This window comes from Balaenoptera musculus, chromosome 2 (genome assembly GCF_009873245.2).
Source record: "Balaenoptera musculus isolate JJ_BM4_2016_0621 chromosome 2, mBalMus1.pri.v3, whole genome shotgun sequence".
In the NCBI taxonomy this organism is placed as follows: Eukaryota; Metazoa; Chordata; class Mammalia; order Artiodactyla; family Balaenopteridae; genus Balaenoptera; species Balaenoptera musculus.
This window is the reverse complement of record NC_045786.1, coordinates 128,450,994-128,467,233: the sequence shown is the minus strand read 5'-3', so window position 1 is coordinate 128,467,233 and position 16,240 is coordinate 128,450,994. Positions and strand designations below refer to the sequence as shown.

Genomic DNA, 16,240 nt, shown 5'->3' with positions numbered 1-16,240 from the left:
GCAGCGGCACGGCGGGGCAGAGATTGCTGCCGCCGAGGGCGCCCCCGCCTCCCCCGCACTGCTCGCTCCCCCGCCGCGCGCCGCCCCGCCCCCAGCCCGGGAGTCCGCGCGGCCTCGGCCCCGAGTACGGCCGCAGGGGACGGGGGGGAGGGGCGAGGCGGCCGGACCCGCTGCGTGCGCCTTGGCGGGGCGAGGGGGAGGGAGCCGGACTCGGACTGAGGGGGCGGGGAGAGAGGGGTGGAGCGCCGAGGGAGAGACGAGGGGCTGCGACGACCGGACTCCATTAGTCGCTCCGGCAGGGACGCAGCGTTTCACCCGCAGAGGAGGGGACTCGCAGCCGCCGCCGCCGCCGCCGCCGGGCGAGCCTTCGCCCCGCGCCTGTTGCCGCGCGAGCCCCGGGCCGGGAGCGCGAGGAGCGCGAGGAGCGCGAGGTGAGGGGCCGGGCCCGGCGGGGACTGAGGGGGAGAGCGGGCGGGGAGGAGGACTGTGGAGCCCGCAGGCGGCGTCTCCCGAGCCTGGGTGCGGCCAGCAGGCGGGCAGGTGAAGCCCGCCGCGGTCCGCTAGGCGAGGGCCGCTAGGCTGGGGCCGCGCGGGGCGGGCGGCGCCGTGTCCGCCGAGGGCCGCCGCGGGGCGGGAGCGCGGGGCGGCCGCCGGGAAGGGGCGCGGGGCGCAGGATCCTGCCTGCAGCTGGTCTCGCCGCCGCTCTCCCTAACTTGGGTTCGTGCAGAAACCCTCGCGTTCTCCACCTTCTCTCACCCCGCGGCCGACACTGCGAGTTCGGTGGGATTTGCCTTCCTTTGGGGGAGTGACGCTGACGAGAGCCATTTCCTCCGTGCTTGCAGGAAGGAGCCATGGCTCTAGACGGGATAAGGATGCCAGATGGCTGCTATGCGGATGGGACGTGGGAACTGAGCGTTCATGTGACGGACCTGAACCGCGATGTCACCCTAAGAGTGACCGGGGAGGTGCACATTGGAGGGGTGATGCTCAAGTTGGTGGAAAAACTCGGTGAGTAGCATCCCGGCCGCGTCAAAGTAACGACTACCCAGACTGGGCGCGGGTGTTGGGGGGGTGACTTAAGGCGGGAGGAGGGGTGGATTTTGGAAATTTTGGTTGGCATCCCGCAAATACTTTTTTAAAAAATGTAAGCTCTCTCCGTATTTAAGCAAATAGACCTTTTTCCTTTTGAATCTTGTTTTGTATTGCTACTCTGAAATTTTCATAATGTGGTGATTCCAGCCTCCCGATTAATAACGCTCAACTGCGTAGTAAATGGAGAAGATTCCTTAATTCTTTACACTTAGCGATTTCACATTAAAAGAAATGAGAAGAGTGCGCAAGTGAATGTTGAGAGGGTTATATTACAGGGTTTGTGGTTATCAATTACTTACCTTCAGTGTACCTGGATGTTGGTGACGTTTGGTATTGAGAATGATGCAGAATCTATTTAAGAATAAATTCTACTGGAAATTGTTCAACTTCTGGCGCTGATATGAAGGTTTTGTAGCTGTACTACTACGTGATGGAGTATATTAAAATGTTGCAGTCATCCACTCTTACAAGGGGTAGGGCAGTGTTTGACTACCTATAGTAGTCCGTGTTTTAAGTAAGTTATTTCCCGCGTTCGATTTTATATGAATAACAAGCTGGTGGAAGAATTTTGTTTTAAAAAGCAGACATTATTGAACTTACTCGAGATTGACAATATTTGCTTAGGTCCAAATATATTGATTTAAAACTGTTGATTGATTTAAAACTGACTCAGTCTTAAATAATAGGGTATCCAACAATGTGAAGTGTAAGAAAATTTTTCAGTACACGTTTGTGATGGATGAAACCATCTTCAGCTGGAAGAATCAACTAAAATGATTCAGTAGATGCTTTTATTACAAGAGAAGTGCTTGGAGGACTGTTCCTGAGCTTTAACATGCCATTTGTTTGTAATACAGTTTCTGAAAAGTGGAAATGCATGGCATTATCTTTTTAGGCTTTGTGTGTGTGTCTTTTTAAAACACAGCATTCCTTCTTCTGGCCATTCTGGAAAAGTAGAGAAGTGGTTATTTATCAGGAAATGTATTTCTTACCGAGGGATTAGTGTATACCTACCACATAAACTTACCGAAATAGTGCTCCAATGTAATTTGCAGTGTAAGACAGCATTCATTTAGGTGGGCCTTCTTTGGATTCCTGCAGGAAGTTTAATTATTGAAGGACCATAAAGAAGCTCCTTGCAGGGTAGCCTCCTCCTTAGGACTGTGCATTGTTTGGTTCTCTGAGACATAACCCAGCACAGAGCCCCCCCTGGGTGGCCCTTTGAAAATGAGATTTTGCTGTGTGTTTATCCACTTAACTGTTGGTTAGCATTGTTCTTATCTGATTAATCAATCACTGTGCAAAATATTTCTGAACCTTTTTTGTTCAGCACTAGTGAGGGATTACGGTTAAGGAAGAAAATATCAAATATAATTGTTTGTATTTCCTTTGTTGTCAAAGGAAGCAAGCATTTTCTTCAGAGATTGCTTTATATATGATAAATGGACCTCATTAATACTCCGGTTTCAATAAGAGATATTTCTTATTGTGAAAAAGGACCTGTTGAAGGTGACTGAGATAACTTGTAGTTCTTGAAAGCCAGTCTTTATCTAATGAATAAATAATGACTTCTATATTTATATTGCATTGATTAGAGCTGTTTATTACAGAATCACAGGCATAAATAGAAATACAGAGAATAAACTTTTTAGACACAACTGATGTTAATTTGCAGTGACTATAATTTTAATCTTTTAATGATGCATTTTAAATATTATATGCAGTGAAAAGAAGCCCAACAAGGTAGGAGATGTTGTGTACGTGAAAGCCTTACATCTTTCTTGAACTGAGCCAATACTGATCCTCTTAGATTTTGACTTTCAAATAGAAAGTGTGTTTCAGCGAAATTCTGACTCTCCTGTTTGGTAAAAAGTAAGGCTAAATGATTTTTTGCTCCTGGTTTTAGGATTAGATACTTTGAATGGCAAGCTATTTTGTTACCTATTGGCAAATAAATAGAGGAGAAATTCAGGACAGCATTTAAAATTTACAAACCAGGCTAATCAGATTAGAAAAGAACTTTATAATTCTTCAGAGTTGCCTAAAACTGGAATGGCCTGCCTTCTGAAGCCCTAAGTTGTGTTACTGAAGGTATTAAAGGGCAGACTGGATGGTTACTCGTCAACGAAGTAGATCAAAGCAGCTTGCCGAGTCTAGATAAGAGGTGGAGGTCATGGTAGGGATGAGAAGGCGCAGGGTTTCATGTTGGAGGGGATTGCAGAGCAGGGATGGACAGCTAGCAGGACCAGGGTGCTCTGGCCTCAGAACACTTACGGTACCGCAGAACCGCCCTTCACCTGCGTTTTCAAACTCCGGGATGTGTGTTTGATACCCTTCTTATTCTCATAAGAGTGTGTATGAACACCAAAGCATTATGTTTTAAGGCTGTCTTCCATATAATCAGTGACAGCAATTATTTCTCTGGGATGGATAGAGTCCATGATGACTCCTTCCCTCAACATTGTGTTAAAATTTTGCGTGTATGTGCACATGTGAAATTTTCTGGGAAGAGGCTTCTTAGCTTTCATTAGATTCACAAAGAGGTCTGTGATCAAAAAAAGGGTTATGATAAGGTTTGGCCCTTGAAGGTCAGCCTTATTTTGAAGGTACAGTGTTCATCCCAGACTTAGGCACTTTAATTAAGCAAGTTATAAAAGTAAGTAATGGTTCCTTAGAATGTCAACAACATCTTTATATTTCGTTAGAATTTTATAAAGAACTTGTGTGCTTCTTCAGCTAAGGTCATTCAACCATGATTCTTAGATTTATGACTTTCATTCAAAGATCTGAACGATCCCTTTTAAATTTTAGTACACAACACATTTGTCATTCTGCACTAATCTTTTACAAGAAAATAAAGAGTGTGTACCGTGAAAAAGTGGGCTTTAGGGAATTATATCCTGACGTCACAGAAACTTTTCGCATCTGTGACTTTAGGTTGCTACTAGACAAATAATTTCGACCTCATTCTGAAAATGAAAAATTACTTCACTTTATTTTTTTAAAAATCCAGATTAGAAGCTTTAAATAGAATTTTTAAAACTTATTGTACTTTTTGTTAAAAACAGTTTTGAAAGCTTATAGTTGTTTTTTTTTTTCGGGCCGCACCACGCGGCATGTGGGATCTAGTTCCCTGACCAGGGATGGAACCCGCGCCCCCTACAGTGGAAGCACGGCATCTTAACCACTGGATCTCCAGGGAAGTCCCTAGTTTTTTTTTTTTTTTTTTTTTTTTAAGGAAAGAGTTAAAATATAAGACATCAGGGTTAAGGATTATAAAAATAAGACATCAGAGGATAAAATTATAAAATAATTGTATTCAAAATAAATGTTGTAAGGAAGAGGCCCAATTTTATGGGATTCCCTGACGTTCCTCTGGAGATCATTGAGAATTATTAAAACTGTTCTACTCAATAGGATTCAGAGGTTAGTAAGTGTTGAGGATTCAAAATGCCAAAGAGATGCTTTGTTTCACTGCATTTTAGTATCACTTTATAAAAATTGTCTTTTTAGAACTGTGTACAATTAGATCTTTAATTTTCTAGAAAAATTTATGGTAGTTGGAGAGTAAGGAATTTATTATAACATGGAACTTAGTGAATGGAAATCTCCAGCCAACATCTCTGTGAGGTTGGAGGGAGGAATAGGCTGTGTGATTTCTAAGTTTCTTCTAACTCTGATTCTATGAGTAGGAAGAATGTAGAAGTTGGGTTAAATCAGATTAAATGATAATCCAGAGGAAAAAATGTAAATTGGCAGACTCAGGAGTACCTAAAAAAATACATGGAGTTGACTTAGAAAATTTGAGGAATATGTTTCTGGATGTAGCCTTTGGAAAGAAGTCATCCTTGCTTTAAAGTGTCATGTTCTTGCTATAATAATGAAATAGAGTACATTTGCGTTGGAGTTGCATGTTAGGATTGAGGTAAACTGTGAATTTAGCACACGTGATGACCTCCCCCCCCCAAAAAAAAAAGATTTTGGTTCAAATTACCTTAAAAATCCCTTAAAGTCATCATGAAGTATGGTTTCCATACATTCATTCCATCTCACAGAAGTGCAAAATAGCTAGTTTTTCCTTCAGAAACTCCAAAAATAAATTTCTTTAGTTGAGCACCAGATGAAGAAATTGGCTTGCATTAGGGGTTTTGTTACACAAAAATACTTTGAATACTAGGATCAGAGCTTGGCAAGATGCACACAGGGAGAGACACATGTGTTACTGGACAGCTCCCTTATACTCCTGCTTAGTGCTCCTTGGGGAAGGTATGCTTATTTCGTGGAATGGTGCTGTGCTGTTGAAATCCTCAGTTTTTCCCCCTGAGAGCTTATGGTTGAATTCATGGAAGTAAAATGTCTACATGATGCAGCCTCACTGCATTCATAGTGAAATATATTAAGATAAAAATAAATGTGAAAATCTTTTGGAGTGAGGTGGGAGAAACACCTAATGGTGAAATCATATATATTAGAGTGAGTAAAATTTTAGTTAAATATGTACTGTCTTATTAAGTGTTTAGAGTACTGTTAATGATCCACAGGAGCTGGACATTGAATTTTATGTTTCTCAGCATATCTTAAGCTCCTTAAAATAAAGGACAGTATGTAAATTTTACTGAAATTCTCATAGCACCTAATAAAGTATAAGCTATTCCTTGGATACATTATGTGTTGTTTGCTCCCGTATTTTATACCCAGTTTTTAAAAGATCAACAAATACTGTTTGATTCCAACTAGAGTTAACTTATTTACAGAGGCACTAGAAAGAATATATCTTTTTTATTCAATTTCTTAGGAAAGATCTTGTTGGAAACGTCTATTAGCTATTGAAGAAAATTGAAAGAAAATTTAAAGTTTTGCTTTTTATTTTCAACTCTTTGTTTTTTGAAATTTCAAACTTATAAGTTCAAGAATGATAACTGTGAACACTATAATCTTCATCTAGACCATCAGTTAACATTTTGTTATTTGATTTCTCTGTACATGTAAACACATACACATTTTTTGGGAACCATTTGAGGTAGTTGCACACATCATAACCCTTCATCCTTACTAAGTACTTAAAATATGTATCACGTAAGAACAAGGACTTTCTCTTAGGTATTACGTTACAGTTATCAAATTCAGGAAATGTAACATTGATTCAGTACTAACATGTCTAACATGTTCAATACTAATTGTCTGACATGGATCCGTATTTCAGATTTGCCAGTTGTTCCAGTATTGGCCTTTGTCTTTTCCATCCAGGATTTCATTCTACATTTAACTGTCACTAAATTGACCTCTTTACTTAGTTTCCTTTAATACACACAATGGCTACCAAGTTTAGAACCATAGGAGAGTATGTAATATGTGGCCTATTAATATTGCATTAAGATACGTGTACAGCAATTGTACCTGTTTTCAGACTTCATAGCCACCCTATGGAACAGTTCCTTAGCCTTTGTCTTTTCAAGACATTGTTTTACCTTTTTTCAATCATAAGATTCTTTATCAGTGTGAATTTCACTTCAGAATGATATTTTTACAGGTTCTTTTTCATACACTTTTATCTTTAAAGTTCAGTTTTCTTCTTAGCTTTCTATTGGATAAGGTATAGATAATAGTTTTAGACATCATTGGGTATAGATTTCCCATAGTGTTGGTTGTCTTTAGACTGTAGTAAATGTTAATGCATACATAGAATAATAAACAGTATTCTGGCTCTGCCACATATTGGTTTGTGTGATCACTGGACAACTAATCCAATCTGCTGAGTGGGTTTTGACGTCTGTAAAATGCAAATTTAAGAAAACTTTCTCATAGGTCTTGGTGGGAAAAGGGATACTACATGTGAAAATGCATTACATGGACTCTTTGTGCTATACAAATGAGAGTGGCATTGAAAGTCCCTGAATACCCTGAACTGGGGGTGGGGGTGGGGGAGGGACTCCTTTTGAAAGGAGTTAAGATATAATCTAGACTGTTTAATAGGTTCCAGCTTTAATCGTGGAGAACTGTACTCCTCAGAAGGAGCCTAGTTTGGGACTGCTTTGTGCTCTCACCCCCTAAACAGCAAGGAAAATAGCTATCATTCCGCTCTTTCGCTCACTTCCAAACACACCTGCCCCTGTAATGTAGCAAAGAGCTATTTAACTACTGTTTTCATGAGATTTCTGAAATGGAATGGACCAACAAGTGGACGATGGTATTCCAGAGATTTGAAAAATTTATAACCACGAAGGCCTCAGTAGTATGTTTTTTATTCACTTATAACAAAGGAATGATATATAATTGTGTCTTGGCATATGAAAACATTAAGCCCATTTAGAAACTGATGAAAGTAAGTGGTTTAAGAAAAAAGGTAACGTATTCATTATTTTTATTTGAATAATTATATTACTGAAATAAAAATTAATAATGCTGATGCCACTGTAATGCCACATTACAAAATGGTATATATGCCCAGTGTGAGGTAAACAAATATTCTAAAAGAATATTATAAAATAATTTTTTAAACGAGATGTTTAAATTTTTTAAATGACATTCTACACTTGGGTTTGTGGTTACAAATTCACATCCAGTATAATTCATTTGTAACAAATTTTTGCATAATTATTGCATTTTTTGCTTGTTAATTTTTTCTTAATGTCAAGCTTACTGAGGTATAATTTACATATAGTAAAATTCATACTGTTTAGTATAATGTGCTGAGTTTTGACAAACCCATGCAGTCATGTAAAACAACCACAATCAAGATATAGAACTTTTCCAACACTACAGAAAATGTCTTTGTGTTCCTTTATAACCAGCCCATCCCCTCAACCCCAGCTTCTGAAAACCACTGAATGCCTTTTCTAGAATGTCATATAAATGGAACCATGGAGCTTTGAGGGTGGTTTCTTTCGCTTAGTATAATACATTTTATTTTATTTAAAAAATATTTTTAGCATAATACATTTTAGATTTGTGTGTATCAGTAGTATTTTGTTGTCGTTGCTGAGCTGTAGTTCATTGTGTGGATGTGTACCACAGTTTATCCATCTGCCACTTGTTTCCAGTGTTTCCAGTCTACCAGTGTTGTTTCCAGTTTGGGGAGATTATGAATTGGGCTGCTGTAAACATTTCCATGAATGTGTATTTTCATTTCTCTTGGATAACTACCAAGGAGAGGGATTGGTGGGTAGTATCCTAAGTATATGCTTAAATTTATTTTTTGAATTTTATTTTATTTTTTATGCAGCAGTTTCTCATTAGTTGTCTATTTTATGCATGTCAGTGTATACATGTCAGTCCCAATCTCCCAGTTCATCCCACCACCACCACTCCCACTATCCCCCTATGCTTAAATTTTTTAGGAAACTGCCAAGCTTTTCCAAAGTGACCACATCATTTTGCATGCCTATCAGCATGGCATAAGAATTAAAAAAACATTTTTTGAGAGTTCCAATTGCTCTCAGTCCTCCCTTAGCACTTGGTATTGTCAGGTGTTTTTGTTTTTGTTTAGTCAGTCTAATAAAGTATGTAGTGGTATCTCATTATGATTTTAATTCACATTTCCCTAATGACTAATGATGGGAAGCTTTTCACATGCTTATATGTCATCTGTATATCTTAGTGAACAATCTTCATATCTTTTGCCTATTTTTTTAAATTGTGTTGTTTGTTTTCTTACTGAGTTTTAAGAGTTCTTTATTCTAGATACAAGTACTTTATCAGATATGTGTTTTGCAGTATTTCCTCCCAGTCTATGGCTTGTCTTTTTATTTTCTTAACAGTATCTTTCAAAGAGCAAAATTTAAAAATTTTGAGGAAGTTCATTTTATCAAGTTTTTTTCTTTTCTGGATTGAACTTTTAAAAAATTGTCTCATGCAGGGAAATTGGCCTAGTCAAGGTCTCAAAGATTTTGTCCTGTAAGTTGTATAGCTTCTGTCTATTTGTATGTTAATAAGGAGGAATAGGTGAGGTACAGTAGTGATAATGTATTAGAAAGGAAATGATTGCATCATGTCAATTTAAAATAATGTAATTACAACTTTAATTTGGTAGAATCTGAGGTGTAAAATAATAGTCCAATGAACACTGATTTATCATCAATCTACTAGAAAAGTTAGATTTTTTAGAACTTTAGTCATAAAAATAGATCTATAGTAAAGCATCATTGAATAATAAAAGTTTTAGGGTTTAATGTTATAGAAAGAATTAAGTCTGGATTCCAATCCTGACCATCCCACTTAATAGCTGTGTGATTTTTTTAATTTTTTAAGTCAGGTTTTCACGTTAAGGATCTCAGTTTCCTTATTTGTACAATATAGATAAACACAGAATAAGCCTTCACTTATGTTTGTTCCCTTAACTTTGTAATGTTATTAGAGTTCTTTGAAAATTATTTTTCAAATGTGATCTCTCTAAACTAGAAGATAAACTAAAACAGTACTGTTGTGTATAAAGAGTCATTATTCGAATCCTGGTCTACCTTCCTTCATTGAGAATACTACACTATTTATTCATAGTGACTCAGAGTTACATGGTAAAATGTTTTGAAAATTTTATTTTCTGATATTTTCTCTCAGTTTCAAGAATTCTGCTTCGAAGTGAATCAGTGTACTTAAGAGAAGAAGATAAGCAATAAATCATTGAAATGTTGAGTTTACATTTCAATTTCCTTTCACGATTCAGTTTTCAGTCTCGATTATCTACTATTTAGCTTTATAAGGACCATCCAGTTTCAGTGTATCCTTGGGCAACCCTTATACAGTTTTCAAGGTTATGGAGCCGATAACCTTCAGCCCAGAGGAGGTGACATTTGCTTTGGAATCTGTAGTGAATCTTTTCTGAGATATTTACCTATCTTATATTATGCTGTAACTAAAAACTACATTAAGTATTTTAAAGATCAATTGTGATGTTAAAGCATCAGTGTATTGATGGTTTTGATATCTTAATGGAACACTCAAGGTTATGAATAAATCACCAATAAAGTGCCAGCATTATTTATTGTAGACGAAGATGTCTATTGGATAAGTGCCTCCCAGCTTATTCCTTAATGCAGTTCCTGAATTTCATAACCTTTGAAATTAAAAATAACTTGAAGGAAGCAAACAATTGCTGTATCATTTTAAGGTTTTATGCATTTTAAGGTTTTATGCATTTTAAGATTTTAAGGTTTGATGAAATCTGTTGCTGTGATAGAATGCCCTTGTTGTGGACCATAGACTGTGGGAGGGCCTCCTGACTGTGTCACAGTCCTGACTTTACCATATTCTAGCTGTGCAGCTCTGTGACCTACCTGTCTGTGCCTCTGCTTGCTCATCTGTAAAATGGGAATAATAATAGTATCTTTATCCTAGGATTAGTATAAGGATTCAGTTAGTTAATATATATGAAGTGTTTTAGAATAGCCTTTGTAAATGTAACTATGTTGATGATGAAATGTAGCTGTGTAAAATGTTCCCTTTTACTGAGCTAGAGAAATAATATTTTATAAAAGATTGAGAAAGTGTCATTTATAAAGGTAAGCCAAATAGTACTGATTTATTCTCTACCATATTAGGAATGCATTTTAACTTTATTATGCTAACTTGCATCACTATGGGTAATATTTTTAAAAAGTATAACATGTTTTAGAAGCAGTAGATTTTATGCTTCAATATGTACAAAATTATAGATAAACTATGCTTAAATGGAGGGTATTTCCAATAAATTTAATATTCTGGTTTAGGCAAGTACCTTCTTTAAAAGGTGAACTTTGTTAATGTTTAAGAACTTAAGTCTAAGACATGCCACTTAGAATTATATATGACCTTGGCATGTTATTTTAACCTATCCTGATTATTAGTCTCATTTAACCTTAACCTTAGTTTACTTACCTGTTTCTTGGAGTTACTCAGTTAACCAACTGAGTATGGTGTTAAAAGTATTAACAGAATCCCTGGTAATAAGTAGAATGCCTATATTAAGAGCTCAAAAAAATGTTATCCTCAGTTGTCCTTCAAATACTATGTAAACCTAAAACATAAATTTGAACTGTGGATTGAAGTAGGCTAATTCATTTTCATTGTATTTATGTAGTACTTAACCAGAAACCCCTTCTTATTTTCTTGCTTTTGTAAGTTTTGTTTAATGGTTCTGAACTCTGAATATATTCCCCGAAGCCACACTGCCTTGGGTTTAAATACTGGCTTCACTCCCTATAAGCTTTGTGACCTTGTGTCAAGTTATTTAGCATTGCTGTGACTTAGTTTCCTTACAAGTAAAATGGAGATAATGGTATACTTACCTCATAGGGTTGTTGTGAGGATTAAATGAATACGTATGTGTAAAGCACACAGTGGCACATAGTAAGTTCTGTTAGAGTAACTGGTGTTATTTTATTGAGGGTCCTAATGGACCTCTGGGATATCTCACTATTAAATATCTTACCTTATGAGTTTGGGGAATAAATGCCTTAAAGAACTTAAGACTAGGAAAGAGGGGCTTTAGAACAAGAGGAGACATTCACATGTAAATATTCCTACCTAAAGTCTGTACACTCATATTCTGTTTTCAATAGGTTAGAGAGGTTTATAACATGAGACTTTTGTGGGGATTAAAGAGGTATGTGAACTTGACCTCATCAGTAGTAGCAGCAAGCAAAACATTTATGGAGGGCCAACCATTATATTAGGTAATGGGACATAGTCCCCACTCAAAATGTGAGCAGCTTTCTAGTACCAAAATGAAAACAGAAGATTGCTTTGAGTTGACAGTCTGGTTGTGAAGTGCCAAATAAGTGGTACAGGAAGGTGGTGGAGATTTAGAAGCATGAACAGAAACTGGCTTTATTTAAAGAGGGCCAGGGTGAAAAGTTAGGAAGAAAGGCATTCTGGATTGAGGATTGCAGTGTTTATGGTGTTCTGGAGACTAGCTTAGAGAAGTAGAAGATAATAATTATAGAGAGGAAAGTTATAGTTAAGTAAGTGAGGAAATGATATTCTGTTCTTTTATTCCTTCACTCACCCACTTAATGTTTTAAATGAGAACCTGCTGAATGCTAGATACCATACTATGACTGGGAGAGACAAGAAGTGAACAAAATTAGCTTATTCCTTACACTCATTCAACTTGTAGTCTTAGGGGCAAGACAGTCTTTAAATAAGTAATTGCTATAATGTGATGAGTGTTAGGATAATTGAAATAGTTATGAGAGTATTTACTGGGGAACCTGACCTAGTCAATGGGGAAGGGTTTCTGGAGGAAATTACTTTTAAAACGAGGTGTGATGGTAGAGTAGGAATTAGCCAGAAGAGTGACAGAGGATCTTAGCATGGGGGCATGGGATAAAAGAACAACAGGTTGGGAGAAGATGAGAAGTCCTAGCATGAGAGCATGGGAACAAGGGAAGGCTGCCATTTGAGGAACTGAAAGAAGTCTAATGATGATGGAGGAATGGTCCTGGGGAACCGGTGACTTGACAGGCTTAAGAAATAAGCAAGTGCTTAAAGTGCATTGTAAACCAGGTTTAAAAGACTTAGTGTTGTACTAAGAGCTGTGAGATACCAATAATAGATTTTAAATTGGAAGAGACATTAGATCTTTACAAATTTGGAGTTCATCATGTACATATGTGTCAGTAACATAAGATACAAGCAGTAATAAGCCTCTTGGATTCCAAGAAATATTTTTTCAGTAGTCTGCACTCCAGTCCTATATTAGAATTTGTTTCTGAGATAAATTTTAAATGTCAAAGCCAATAAAATATTCTTAAGTTACTTCTTTTTTGAACTATAGAATAGCTAGTGCCTTTGACCAACTTTAAAAGACAAATCCAGTTATTACTTCTGTGAGTCAAATACTAACTGATAAATTCAGCCTTGATGTTAACTCTCTTAGAATTTGTTACATGTTGACATTGCATGGACTCTGAGTCCAGTCTTCTAGGAACTAAGTCAAGTTGAACTAAATTAGTAGTAAGCCTTTGGATTGGATAGAAAGTTACCCACCCTCTGGAAATGAATAATTGACATGACTTCTATTTGTGCGTACTCTGTAATTGCATGCATGTATGTCGTCTGGTAAAGCTTCTCAACTACTTTGAGTTAGTGTATTTTGTAATAGGAAATAATTGATATTGAAATTGATAAACATTATTTTGGGTTTGTGAGTAACTTCAGAAGGCCATTTGTAAACTTAGTTGATTTTGTTTTGTTTTGATGAGTGAATTCCTAATTTTCAATCAAGTTAGCTATGTCAAAGAAACATCAGTCACTTTTTAATCAGGAGTTTATTTTCTAAATGTTTTTGAAAACTGGGTGATGCATCTGCTTTAGTCTTAATGTAAACCAATAATTTTCTTAAGCTAAAATTGAATGGGGTATTTTAATTGAAATATTTTGGCAATTTGAATGATATGTAAACTTTGAAGCAGTTTACTGCTTATGCTAACAGATGAAAAACATTTTTTTAAGAAAAGGACATATCAGATTTTTGGAAACCATCAGTATTTTGCACAGTTTCAGTATGCACATGTTTCAGTTATCATGGTTTAGTTAACACCAGTTATCCAACAACATGGTTCACATTTTAGTTACCACCATACTTTGAGTAATTGCATAAAGTACCAACTTTGCTTCTAGCTCTTCAGTCTACAACTCACTGTGTCAATAACATGTGTATCATGATCAGTGACCAGTTATAGCACATATTTCAGTCTGTCCATGATTGGTTACTGTATATTTGTGTTCATGCATAGACAGCATATGTAGTTGTGTTGCTTCTTTTTCTCCCACTGATAAACTCATGAGATTTTTTTTTTTTAAACGGATAACTGAAAGAGGGAATTGGCCAACGAAGATAAATGTGCAGCAGGAAAACCCAAAAAGTGGTGATGCCAGAACTGAAATTTGAATCAAGCATAAATGGAGTTATAGAAGAAACAGCTCACCACGGGAATGTGGGTGCTGTCGCCATTTGAGAGACTCTAGATATACAGCCAGAGGAATTTAGTGAAGGCAAACTTATCGACATAAATGAGATAAGTGGTATGACAAAAAAGACAAAGATGTCTCAGAGGAAGTGACACCAGCAAAAAACTGCATATTAAAGGAACTCTCGGAGATATATCATGGCATTGAAAGTACACAGGATAAAATGTTGGAAATTGATCCAAACCTAGAAAGGAGTATGATAATTTGCCAGGGCATAGACAAGTGGTATTTAAACTATTCTTGGGGACTTCCCTGGTGGTCCAGTGGGTAAGACTCCACGCTCCCAATGCAGGGGGCCCGGGTTCGATCCCTGGTCGGGGAACTAGATCCCACATGCATGCCTCAACTAAGAGTCCACATGCCGCAACTAAGAAGTCTGCATGCTGCAACTAAAGATCCCTCATGCAGCAAGACCTGGTGCAGCAAAAATAAATAAATGAATAAAACTACTCTTGGTAAGTTTTTACAAAGAAGTGTAACACTTCTCAATATTTCTAATGTTTTAAATTACAGTACAGTAAATATCAGTTTTATTTTTTCATTTGCCTGTATACACTTAAGAGTTTGCACGTTGCCTGCATATTACAAATATTTATTGGTTTAATTCCATGTGCCAGGCCTTGGGCTCTGCCTTTTTAAAAATTTATTTATTTTACTTATTTATTTTCGGCTATGTTGGGTCTTCATTGCTGCACACGGGCTTTTTCTCTAGTTGCGGTGAGCGGGGGCTACTCTTCCTTGCAGTGCACGTGTTTCTCATTGCAGTGGCTTCTCTTGTTGCATAGCATGGGCTCTAGGCACACGTGGGCTTCAGTAGTTGTGGCATGAGGGCTCAGTAGTTGTGGCTCGAGCTCTAGAGTGCAGGCTCAGTAGTTGTGGTGCACGGCTTAGTTGCTTTGCGGCATGTGGGATCTTCCTGGACCAGGGATCGAACCCGTGTCTCCTGCATTGGCAGGTGGATTCTTAACCACTGCACCACCAGCAAAGTCCCTGGGCTCTGCCTTTGAGGTACAAGATAAATAAGATCAAAGACCCTTAATCGAGTGGAAGAAGGTAGTTACATAAAATCAATTATAATGAAGTGTGGTATATTATTCAGAGTGCTAAGATGTACGTAACTGCTTTAACAGGAGGGTCAGTGAAGGCTTGGAGATGGTAATATTTGGTTTTTGTGTAGGATTTTGTCAGCCTGATGGGGGGGAAGAGAAAGGTATCCAATCAAGGATGCACAAAACATCAAGTTGTTTCACAAACTGGGCCAGAGCATGAGCTGTACCTGGGGATAGCCAAGCAGTGTGGGGCACAGATGGTTAAGATTTGTGCAACCTGCTAAGAGGTGATAAAACACTTCAGCAACAGAAGGACCTGTAAAGTTATGTAGAGAAGTAAAATGATCAAATTTGCATTTTAAAAGATAACTCAGATAGTTTTGTAAAAAATGGGATTATAGTAGTTCAGACAAGAGATGCTGAGGACTTAAACTAAAGCAGTGTAATAAAAAGAAAGGAAGGGACAAATTTAACAGCTGTTTGAGAGGTAAATTCCATAGTACTTGGATAGAAAGAAAAACTGAGGAAGAAACTAGACCTTGGAGAGAGATATTCAATTTTAAAGATTTAAAGATTAGGTTAATATAATTTCTATTTGTATGATCTTGGTGTAGTCTCCCTTAATTTGTTGAATGGACGGGGTGAGTGGGGGACAGTTACTGAATTACGGAATATTTACATGCTTCATTGCTAATGTTTCCTGTTTTCATTTTATTGATTAACAAAAGTATGTCAGCTGAGTTAGCTCTGGGACTTCTTTTAAAGCAGTCTGTTTCTGCTTTTCATAGCTGTGGAAAATCAGGAATATACTTCTTTCTAGTGTACTAATAATCCTATTATAGTAACTGATTCAGTCGTAGATAGCGTTGTAGTAATGTAGTATAGAATACACTGCTGAGAATCTGTTGGGGATTATTCCTCTAGAATGAAGCGTAGTCTGGAAGAGAGGGTTACTCTTCTAGAATAAGATTAAAAATAATTGAGGAATTTACTTCTGGTCTCTGTGGAACAGTCTTAAGGAAGAGAGGAATGACTTGGAAGTTATTTCAATTATTTTTAGATGATAGAGTATTCATTTTATAATATAATTCTAGTTTCTAATGTAAAATCAAGAGTGGTTAATTACATTATTTTTCTAAATTGCGTCTTTGCAG

The 16,240-nt window shown here is 37.6% G+C and overlaps 1 protein-coding gene across 1 annotated transcript in view; it reads left to right on the top strand.

Annotated features, from left to right (window-relative positions):
• The first annotated feature begins 227 nt into the window (after window positions 1-227).
• Window positions 228-16,240, top strand: part of FERMT2 (fermitin family member 2) — a 74,091-nt gene continuing 58,078 nt past the window's right edge. Inside the window, 2 exon segments of the mRNA XM_036842346.1 lie at window positions 228-431; window positions 843-1,008. Coding sequence (XP_036698241.1) covers window positions 852-1,008 — 157 coding nt within the window. The 5' untranslated portion in view covers window positions 228-431; window positions 843-851.